A 10,318-nucleotide genomic window follows, 5' to 3' on the forward strand; every position below is an offset into this window, starting at 1 on the left:
GATTCCAGGGTAAACAGGCAGCATCTATTAGCCCTGAGGAGGCAGGGCCCTCTGTGGGGGAGTGTCAGACACTGCATGATGTGGATTACTTTTAATGAGACTTTTCATTTGTGGTGGGCTAAGTTCCTGGTGCTGAGCCTGCAGCCCTGCCTGTGTACTTCAGTTCCAGTCACACTTCCTTTCCTAGGCCTTGGGGTTTGGGATGCAATTTTCCTTTCTTTGCCCCACAACCTCCCATTGGCACCTGCTCAGCTGCATCAGATGCTGTGGCCACATGCTCCCAAGCTCCTGCTCTGGCCGCACCTGTTCTCATTGATATTGATTAAGGGACTTGTGCAACTTCTGCTGAGTAAATTATTTGTGGGGGTGAAACAACCTTTAAGGCAGCAGGACGGTCAATGAAGAAACAAGGGACAAAACAGGCTGTAAATCACCATGGTGTGTCATTCAGGGGAAGCCCAGGTACTGATAAACCCCCCACAGGACAATTGGGATTTGCAGGAAGAGGTGTGGGGTGGGATGGCCTGCCCTTTGGGCATCGGACCACCTTATATGGTGGCCAGTGCAGGATGCCTAATCCACCTGCAGTGCTATCCCCTGGGGACACATTTCTGCCTGACCCCTTCCTGGGATCAGTTTATGGCCTGGAGCAAGAGATCAATAGCTCTTGGTTGTTGTGCCCCTGCTGGCATCACTGCAGGTGCTGTTCTCATTCATGTTCCATACAAAGCAATGTTCAGGGAGCGTTAAGCCTGCCTAGTAAAGCACTCCTGGATCAGAAAGGCCAATGACCCACATGCACCCTTAACCCAGTCTCAGGCGTGCCTGCTTACCGCACTCATGCTCACATACTGTTTCTCCCACCAGACAACAGAGACTAATCTGTGAGCGCTACCAAAGCCATCTCTGTGCTGTGCCCTGGCCTGGACCCTGACTGGGAGGCCTCCAAGACATGGTGATTGGGAAGGTCTTTGGAGTAAGGTTTTTGCCTTGTGGGTGGAGCGTTTTGGAGCCAGGGATTTAGTCCTTGGGAGCCGGTCTAGGTTTGCTTTTTGGCCGAGCTGTCGCATGCATTGGAGGTGTGGCCGGGGGGTTCCCCTGTGGAATGTCATCAGTGGTTATGTGTGTATGAGAGGCACCCAAATGCCCTGGAGGATGGTGGGATAGACACTGCTTCTTGCTGCTCTGGTGCCCTGTGTCCCCACTAGACTGTCTTGGTCTAGTCATCAGCTGTCGTGCTTCCTGTGTCGTGGTTTGTGAGTGCCAAGGGGTGAGCCGCATGCTGGGTGTGTAGGGCCAAGAAGTGGCTGGCGGTGCTCCTAGAGGGAGGTGGTGCTCCACCTCTGCACAGTGCTGCTGAGCTGGGAAGCCGTTCTCTGTGAGTGCAGCTGGGGATTTCGGCTGCTCTGCTGAGCGGGCTGGAAAGCACTGCCCAATTAACAATCCTGCTTCTTGCCCATGCATCTGCCCTGGACTTCCAGCCCTGGGTTGGAGCATTCGAAATGCTGCTGCTGAGGGCCAGAGCCTGAGAATAATGGACGGGAAATGTTAACTCCTCTTCTCTTCTGTATTTGCTCATGAGCTAAACATGAAATTGCAGGGGATGGAGCCTCTGGCCTGCATTAGTTCAGCATCACTGAGCCTCTGTCATGGCTCCCATCAGAAATCAAGTTACTCTCTCAAATGCACAGGTTGCTTTGAGCTGCAGAGCCTCTTGGGCAGCATCATTCTCTGCCCCCTCCCCAGGGCTGCCACTGCCAGACCCTGCCGACTGTGACGTCTCTTTCCCTGCCTGTGCCCCAGGCTGTCCTGCTGCAGAGAGTAGCCATTGCCCTTTGCTTCGGGTGTCCTGGGCTCTGTCTTCCTCAGGTTTCCCCTTTGCTTTGCCTGCTCTCCTAGGACTGGGGATGTTCTCACTCCTGTGCCCGGAGGGGTGCGTGCAGAGCGGTGAGGTCCCGCCTGCCCCAGCAGCCAAGTGAAGCCTTTCTCCCCACAGCATCCCTCACACACCCCCTCCCCTCACCCAAAGGGTTAGTCTTTAATGCACAATCTTTGGTCTCTGTGGTTCTCTCTGCTTCTGGGACTGACACGGAAACTGCCGCAGCTCCTCCTCCAGGCTGCTGCTTCACACGCCCTAGCCACCCCCGCCCTCTCTCACTACCAAAGCAGAAGGTTGAAGCTTGCCATGCTAGAAACCTGTCCTCTCTGGAGGGAAGTCTGGACAGCGTGGGCCCCGGGGCTCAGCTCCTTCCTCTCCTTAGGGCTGTGTGTGATTCAGCCCCCAACAGCCTGTAGAGGAGCAGGGACCTGTGAGCCAAGAAGGCACTGTCCTGGCCATGCTGCCATGGGCGGGGGTGCTGGGCTTCCTCCTGCTGCTCATCCTCCTGCGTGTCCGGGTTTGGGTCCCCAGCAGCTCTGGGGCCCAGCTGGTCTGCAAGCCCTCTGCGCTGGCTGCCTACCTGGAGAGCCAGTGTCAGGCCTTGAAAGGCCTATGCGAAGCCAGCTGGCCATGGAGGGCTCTCCCCTCCCTGCAGACACTGGCCAGCCTGATGGGGCCCCTGGATAGCAGGGTGCATTTCGTAAGGACCTATCTGCAGCTGAGTGATGAGGGGCTGGTGGCTCTGGACTGGGCAGTGGGGCCAGCACAGCAGGAGAGGAGACAGACATCCAGCACCTGCAGCACACCCGTCCTGCTGCTTGTCCCCAACTCCTTCGGGAAGGTCACCCGCAACATCAGCAAGGTAATGAGCGGGAGGGACTGGCAGTGACAGGCAACAGGGCTGGGCACCAGGAACTGCCCCCAAGCTCCAATCCTGGTTCTGCCACTGACTTGCTGTGTAACCTTGGGCCAGTCACTTCCCCTCCCTGCACCTCAGTTTTCCCATTTGTAGAAACAGGGACCTCGACCCCTTCAGCTACAGCTCAGAGAATTTTCTTAGACAGACAGTGACAGGACGCAGAGATGGAGCCAATCCCTGCCCCGAGGGGCAGAGCAATGTGGGGGGGGGACGACTCAGAGCAGAAGTGGGCTGTTTGGAGGGTTTGGAAGCATTGTGGCCTGTTTGGGGTGGGGGTGAGTGCCGTGCCTGGCTGGAGAACATGGGGGTCACACAGGCTTTGGAAGGGTGTACGGTATTTAGGGAATTGCTGCACAACCCCTCCTCCCCCGCCCCCACACCAGGGAGGACAGGCTGTTCCCATCAGGCAGCTGCATGGAGCACCAGTCTGTCTCCCAGCTGCCCGGTGCCTGGGGCAGAGGCTGTCTAACCGAGGCTGTGTATAAACCCCAGCAGTGTGTTCCTTGCCCAGCACAGAAGGGGTCCCCTAGCAATCGCTGCTAACAACTGATTTAGGGCCGAAATCTATCTCCCATCCTCCCACAAGCCCACTGACCCCATTTGCCCTTTGGCTTTGCTGCAGCAGCTGACAAGCTGAATCTACAGAGAAGACAGTGGATTCTCTTGGGCTCTGGGCTGGGAGACTTGGGTCTTTCTGGGCTTCCTTAAACCTCTCTTCACCTTACCAGAAATGAGCCTTAGCACCACCTGGCTAGGGCCGGCCAGCAGCTGCGAGTGCAGTTAGAACAACACGGTCAATACCTGCCAGAGAGCTCCCCAGCGAACTCCAGTCTCGGGTCAGAAAACGGGGAGCCTTGTACTCCCTTCGCTGCTCGATGCAAGCGAGTGCTGGTTGCCCCCGCCAGTGGCACCCGCGCCTAGTGCCGCACTGCAGCATGGGGCATGTGCCGGGTCCATGTGCCACTCCTGGATGCCCTTGCCCCCTCCACACCACCTAGTGCTGATATTTCAACAGCTTCACTCATGATTCCTGGTGTCTGAACCCTGCCCCTAGGCGGTGCCCATCTGAAAAGGGGTAAAGAAGATGCCAGTGACATTTTCCAATGATGCTGAATTGGGAGGAGTTGCAAACAAAAGGAGCTAGGGAGATGGGAAGCATGGGCAGAAAATAACAAAATGCCATTGCGTGTGGGAAATGCAGCCAACCCACCTGACCGTCTGGGGCAGAATCCTCCCTCTTGCAAGGAGGCTGAGGGGCAGGGCTCATGGACGTAGAGGTGAGTGGACAGTGTGTTTGAAAGCTGAATGGTCAGTGCTGTTTGGGGCTGTGCTGCAGCAGGGAGGGGGCTGTGGATGACTCCCCCAGGACTGTTGGCTTCACCCCATTAACCGATGGATTTATCCCAGTGGGAGGGGGCCAGAGATGGGCACACGACTGAGCTGGGGATGGGGGGGTTAAGGTGGAGATGAAAGGCACCAGCTGCTCAACGTGCTCACTCATTTGGGTGCCTCAGCTTCCGACCAGCCCCCGTGAGAGCCTGCGGCTCCCCCACTTCAGTGGGTCCTCAGCACACTGGGAATCAGCCCAGGTGTCTCTGGTTGGATGCGCACATTAGTGAGCACATCTGCAAACCTCGGCCTGAATGTGGCGCCCGAGGCCAGGAGACAGGGACCAAGGCAGCTTGGCCAGGGATCAGCACACTGAGGAAAGGAAGAATGAGGCAAACGTTCCAGGCAGTGATACCACGGCACTGAGCAGAGGAACAGGCTTCCAAGACCCATTGCCTGGGTCCTGTCAAAGGACCATTTATAAAGCCGTAGATAATGGCCACAGGGAAGAATCCTGACCTGGATTCCAGGTGTGATCGGAGGTTTCTCCTGTGTCTGAGCCCCTAACCCAGGGCTGTCCCTGGCTTGCGGGGGGGGAAAGAAATGACGGATTCGTCTCTTCCGGGACTGACCGCGCCAGCCAATCGCACCGGCCCACAGGGCCCCCCAAAGCATGGGGCCCAGAGCAGTCACTCCGATTTGCACTACCCAAGGGACGGCTCTGCCCTAACCCACCAGCTGGTAGAGCAGGCCGGGGATGGGGCCCTCGAGGCAGACAGGCTGCCCCTCCCTGTTGTTCCCAGGACGCTCACAGTGACTCCTGTTGTCTGGTTCTAGCTATGTCACGTGGCACTCCTTCATGGCTACCGTCCTGTTGTCTTTAACCGCCGTGGTCAGAATGGCTGCCCCCTAAGCACCACCACGCTGCAGCCATATGGGGATCCTGCTGACCTGCGAGAAGCCATCCAGTACATCTGTTCCCGGTGCCCAGGGGCCCTGCTCTTTGCAGTGGGGGAGAGCACTGGGGCAGGGCTCCTGTTCTCCTACCTGGGAGAATGTGGTTCCTCTAGCCACCTGACAGCTGCTGGCTGCATCTCCCCCATCTTTCACCCTCGGGGCTGGTTTGAAGCTGGGTGCCCCTGGCTATGGCAGCAACTCTTGCTCATGTCCCAGAAGATGTGGCTCAGCCGGTGAGTGACTCATCTGTGGGTCTGTCTGGGGCGGAGATGGACAGCATGTAGTGAAGCAATGAGCCATAGCCTCCCAGCTCCACCATGCCTGGAGTGCAGCTTTGCAGTGCTCTGAGGGATCCCAGTGTCTTTGCCCATGTCTCCTGTGGGATCAGCAGGTAGGGGACAGAGCTGGTGACCCTAAGCTGTAGCTGGAGCAGTCCTGGTTAGTGAGAATGCTTCTCAGCACAACGTGCAGAGCCCTGGGGGAGGTGGATGACGGGAGACAGCCTTGTCTGTCCCAGATAGAGCCATGGTGAGATGGTCCATTCCGCCCTGAGCTGCCCCATGCGCAGGGAGCTGTCCCCCCATCTCATTCTCCTGCTTGGGCTCTTACCAGTGTCTGTCTCCCCCAGGTTTGCCACGGTGCTAGGGGAGGTTCTGCCCCTGGATCGTTTCTTTGGGGGCCAGTCACTGAGGGAGCTGGAGGAGGTCTTGTTCTGCCAGGCCCAGACCTGGGACTTGTACTGGGAGAGGAACGACCCCCTACGGGATGTGGATGAGGTGGCAGTACCAGTGCTGTGCATCTGCAGCCAGGACGACCCCATGTGTGGGGCCCCCAGGGACACTGTGCCCTTTGAGCTGTTTGAGACAAACCCCTACTTCTTCCTACTGCTCACCCAGGGAGGCGGACACTGTGGCTTCTTCAAGGATAGCCTGTGTGGTGTCTTCTGGAGCCATGAGGTGCTGCTGCAGTTCTTCCACACCACTGTGGATTTCCTCCTCACAGAGGACAAACTGAGGGGCCAGGCCAAGAAGAGAGGGGCCAGGCCGGTGCTGAAGGTCACCCAGGGCAGAAGTGGCTGCAGGCAGGAGTCCTGCTGCCCCCACAATAGCCCTGACATTTACCGCTGGCAGCGCTCCTACACCCGCTGACAGCTGGTCTTCACTCGGCACCTGGAGGATGATCTGGTGGACTTTCCCGAGAGCCCCCATGCATGCTTGGGACTGTGACTCTTTGTAACAAGAACTGGGCCTTCCCTAGGGTGGTGCAGGACCCGGGCCAGAAGTGACGGGGTTTGTCTCTTCCAGGACCGACCACACCAGCCAATCGCACTGGCCTGCGGGGCCTCCCGAAGCACAGGGCCCGGAGCAGTCACCCCAATTTGCCCTACCCAAGGGACGGTTCAGAACAAGAACATAGTATTTCAGTGAACAAACAGATCATGTTAGATGATAACTGCAGCGTGACAGAGGTGCTGCATCCTGGCTGGGTGTCGGCATCTCAGATGCTGCCCTGTCAGAAGTGTTTGTGTCCCAGTGCCAATGGCTCCTGGTTGTGGTAATGTGATGTGTTTTTGTGCCTTTGCTGACGGTTGCCAGGTGCTGTGATGTCCCAGTGCTAGAAGATTGGGGCCCAGCCAGGTGCTGTGCTGCAATGGAGCAAAGGGGCATGAATGATTCTTATTTATTTTGTAGCACCCGAATTTGTGCTGGGTGCTTCATGGAAGACATACAAAGACACAGGCCCTGCTGCAGTGAGCATATCTCTAGGTTTTACATGTGTCCAAGCAAATGGTAGCTGAGAGGCGGGAGGGAGGCCAAGGGCTGCAGCAGAATGATCAGGGGCGACTCAGGGTCACTGCCTGGGCAGCATTTTGGGCCTGTTACTTTTCTTCCATATAAAAATAAGGACAATAAAGCTCTCAAACAGTAACTGGCATAGATTCCCTTCCTGAGGCTGGGACTGCTGTACGTAGCTGGGTGATGCAGTGCTAGACACTCCTGGGTCCTCATCTGTAACGCACCCTGGCGTGTAGTTGTACCTCCTTGCCCGTGTGTGCAGGCTAACTGGCATTCTTCATTAATGTTACATGACAAGACTAGAGGATGCTTGAAATGTTATTTTAAGCTCAAAGACTGGTGTCTTCCTTCCTGTTCTGCATCTCATGGGATCAGTAGACACTCATTCACAGACACAAGTGTGTGCACACTCACAGACACATGCACCCACAGGTGTGCGCACACACATGCCGCTGCACACTAATGCTCAGCTTAGGTGATGCTTACTACGCACCGCAGCCAGACAGCTTAGCTCTGTCCCCATAGGGAAGCCACAAGGGTACTTTATTCCTCCATAACAAACACCAGCACATTAAAAGTCCACCACAACCACTGGCTGATGCCATGTTCCCCAAGTATTGCACCCAGGGCTGCCATGTTCCCATGTACCAGCATCGCAAAGGGGGCAGAGGTAAGGTTGTCTGGGTGTGTCGTGTGGCAAGGGATGTCATGGGAAGACAAGGGACTTGTGTTCCAGTACAGGAAGGCCTGAGCCAATAACACAGATCCAGCGGCAGGAGGAAAACGTGACCATTCTTTGATGGGCTGGAGTGCCTGACTCCTCTGTATGCAGCCTGGTGCGCTACGGGGCAGTGAGCTGGTGAGAACAGCAGCATCATGAAGTGGGTGGATAAGGAGCCTGGGAGATGCCGCTGGGAGCAGGGTCTCTTAGGGGGCCCCCTAGCATCTAGGCCTGGCATGAGCAAGGCCCTGGAGCAGGTGCTGAGGGGGGCTAATCGTGCCCACGGGGAGCTTGGTGAGACTGAGCTGCCGGTGAGCTTGGCTATACTCACCTCTTTCCTGAGGGAACGCAGCTCCCCCAGTGCTGCCGTAGACAAGGTCTAGGGACTGCTGTGCCGAGGAGCCCTGGGCAGCAGGTTGGTGAGCAGGAGGGGACTGGCCAAACCCCAGCACATCCCAAGAATCTTACTGCTGGCTCTCAGGCAACCTGTAACAGCCCTACTCCCCTGCAGACTGCGCTCAAGCCAGCCTGGAGACGCCGAGCCCTCTGCTAGAGCCTGTCCGTACTGCAGCGAGGGGCCCGGGGCATGAACTGCTCTGCCTTTTGCCCCACTCGAGGGCCTTGTTTTCATCTTCACTTAAATTCCTGCTTTGTTGAATCCCCGGTGCGGCATTACACTCCATATTATTTATGAAAATATGCTTATTATATGGATATAACACGGACTATGTAACAATTCCAGCTCCCCACTGTTCCCAGTAACCTCCCTGGCTCCTTACTGCCCCCCACCCCAGCAACTCTCCCCCCACAGCCAGTGAGGATCAGCGCCAGCGGGATCAGGGCCAAGGGAGAGGGATGTGGGGTTACTGCAGGAGAAGTACTACTGGAAGAAGGATTGTTATGGGTGGAGGAGGCAGCTGTGGAGAGGGCTGCTGCAGGGCCATAGGGAGCCAGGGAGGTCACTGGGAACAGTGGGGAGTTGGGGGGAGGGTAGCGGGGGTGGGGGCCGTAGGGAGCCAGGGAGGTCACTGGGAACAGTGGGGAGTTGGGGGGAGGGTTGCTAGGAGGCCATAGGGAGCCAGGGAGGTCACTGGGAACAGTGGCTAGGGTTGCCAACCCTCCAGGATTGTCCTGAAGCCTTCAGCAATTAAAGATTATGTCACGTGATGAAACCTCCAGGAACACACCAAACCAAAACTGGCCACCCTCCCGCTCCGTCCTGGCTGCCCCTGGCCCTGCTGCCCCCCGACTCCCCAGGGGACTCTGAGCTGGGACTCAGCCCCCAGGAAATGCTGTGCTTGGCAGCTCAGCCAGAGGGGCTGGGCCCTGGGGAGGGGTTTTCTCCCCTGAGCCCACCAGGGCCCCAAGAACTCGGGCAGGGGAGTCACTTCTCCCCAGGATGTGGCACGGCTGCACCAAGCGAACGCCCAGCCCAGCTTGGGGCTCCCGTCCGGCCCTCCGCCGCCCAGGCTGCCCTTTGGTCAGAACAGGGCCTTTGTGGGAGCCCGAGGTGGCCAGCAGGTGGCTCCCGGAGCTGCCCGCGGAGGCGCTGGCTCTGCCTTGCCCAGAGGATGGCTGAGTGCTGGGAAGTGGTTGCTCACTGCAAGGCTCCAGCTGTGGTTTTCATGCACATAGGCTGCGAATCGCACTGAACCAAGCTCTCTGAACGCTCCCCCCGGGCGGCCCCATTATACGGAGGGCGAAGGCACAGAGAGGTCAGGGGACTTGCCTGAGGTCACACACCGAGTCTGTGGCGGGGCAGTAACAGGACTCGAGTTCTGGCTCCAACCCCCCTCTTGGGAGGGAGTGATTGGCCAGCGGGGCACTGCAGGAGCCCCCAGCCTGCTCTCCTGGCACCAACGTTCCTGCTGACTCCGGGCCAGAGGTCGGGCAACGGACCTTGATTCCATAACGACCTTTGGCTCGGGGCAGACAGGAGGCTAGACAGGGCTGTTCCCATGGCAACTTCCAGGGTTGATCAGAGCCCAGCAGTTAACCAGAGCGCCCCTGAGGGAGGGATGGTGCAGTGTTTGGGGACAGCCCCCAGCCCCAGGCCAAGGGAGCCCCATGGGTCAGAAGAGAGAGGCGAGGCATCATGCTGAACAAAAGGGGTACATTCACCACAGCGCCAAAAGCCTCAAAGAGGGACAGACAGCAGCTTTGGGTCCCTTGGGGCGTTTGGCACCCAACACCCTGCCTGTGCCAGTGGGGACAGGCTCTGGGAAGCCCCCCCCACTCCCAGGGGGCATGAGAACAAGGGAGACCCAGCTGCAGAAGGCGACATAAGTAAGTCATATGCGTGCCCAGAAAGGAAAAGAGTAGGAGGACTGGTCCGGCTCGCTCCAGCCGGTGACCCGCTCAGAGGGTGTGGGCGAGAGTGGGGATCTGCACTTACCATGTGCAGCAAGAGGGTGCAGCTACAGGCAGCGGGGGCACGCCAAGGGCAGTGTGTGAGCATGGACAGCACACGCGGCAGGTGGGCCTGGGTGTGGACAGCGCATGGTGGAGAGGCAGGGACGGCGCACACAGCTGTGGGGCGGCGGGTAGGGGTGACACATGCAGCTGTGGGGCAGCAGGTAGGGATGGCATGTGCAGCTGTGGGTAGGAATGGCCTGTGGGGCAGCAGGTTGGGATGGCACGTACGGCTGTGGGGCAGCAGGTTGGGATGGCGCGTGCGGCTGTGGGGCGGCGGGTTGGGATGGCGCGTGCGGCTGTGG

At 58.2% G+C, this 10,318-nt stretch overlaps 1 protein-coding gene across 3 annotated transcripts; it reads left to right on the forward strand.

The window, feature by feature from the left end:
* Positions 1-3: 3 nt before the first annotated feature.
* LOC123352902 (protein ABHD15-like) lies at positions 4-7,657 on the forward strand. Of its 3 annotated transcripts, XM_044993450.1 has the most exons (4): positions 4-462; positions 2,535-2,741; positions 4,965-5,317; positions 5,713-7,656. In XM_044993450.1, exons 1-4 carry the CDS (start codon positions 436-438, stop codon positions 6,230-6,232), a joined length of 1,107 nt encoding a protein of 368 aa, XP_044849385.1. In that variant the 5' UTR covers positions 4-435; the 3' UTR covers positions 6,233-7,656. The 3 variants fall into 3 exon arrangements, with proteins under 3 accessions (XP_044849385.1, XP_044849386.1, XP_044849384.1); XM_044993451.1 differs by lacking the exon at positions 2,535-2,741 and having other exon boundaries at positions 9-462; positions 5,713-7,653; XM_044993449.1 differs by lacking the exon at positions 4-462 and having other exon boundaries at positions 1,277-2,741; positions 5,713-7,657.
* Positions 7,658-10,318: the final 2,661 nt, after the last annotated feature.

Source organism: Mauremys mutica, chromosome 19 (assembly GCF_020497125.1).
Source record: "Mauremys mutica isolate MM-2020 ecotype Southern chromosome 19, ASM2049712v1, whole genome shotgun sequence".
Lineage (NCBI taxonomy): Eukaryota > Metazoa > Chordata > Testudines > Geoemydidae > Mauremys > Mauremys mutica.

Excerpts from the sequence above, each read along its gene's own strand:
- LOC123352902 (XM_044993449.1), top strand. The coding sequence starts at position 2,337 with ATGCTGCCATGGGCGGGGGTGCTGGGCTTCCTCCTGCTGCTCATCCTC. Across the intron at positions 2,742-4,964 it reads TCACCCGCAACATCAGCAAG|CTATGTCACGTGGCACTCCT; the intron begins GTAATGAGCGGG and ends GTCTGGTTCTAG. Across the intron at positions 5,318-5,712 it reads CAGAAGATGTGGCTCAGCCG|GTTTGCCACGGTGCTAGGGG; the intron begins GTGAGTGACTCA and ends TGTCTCCCCCAG.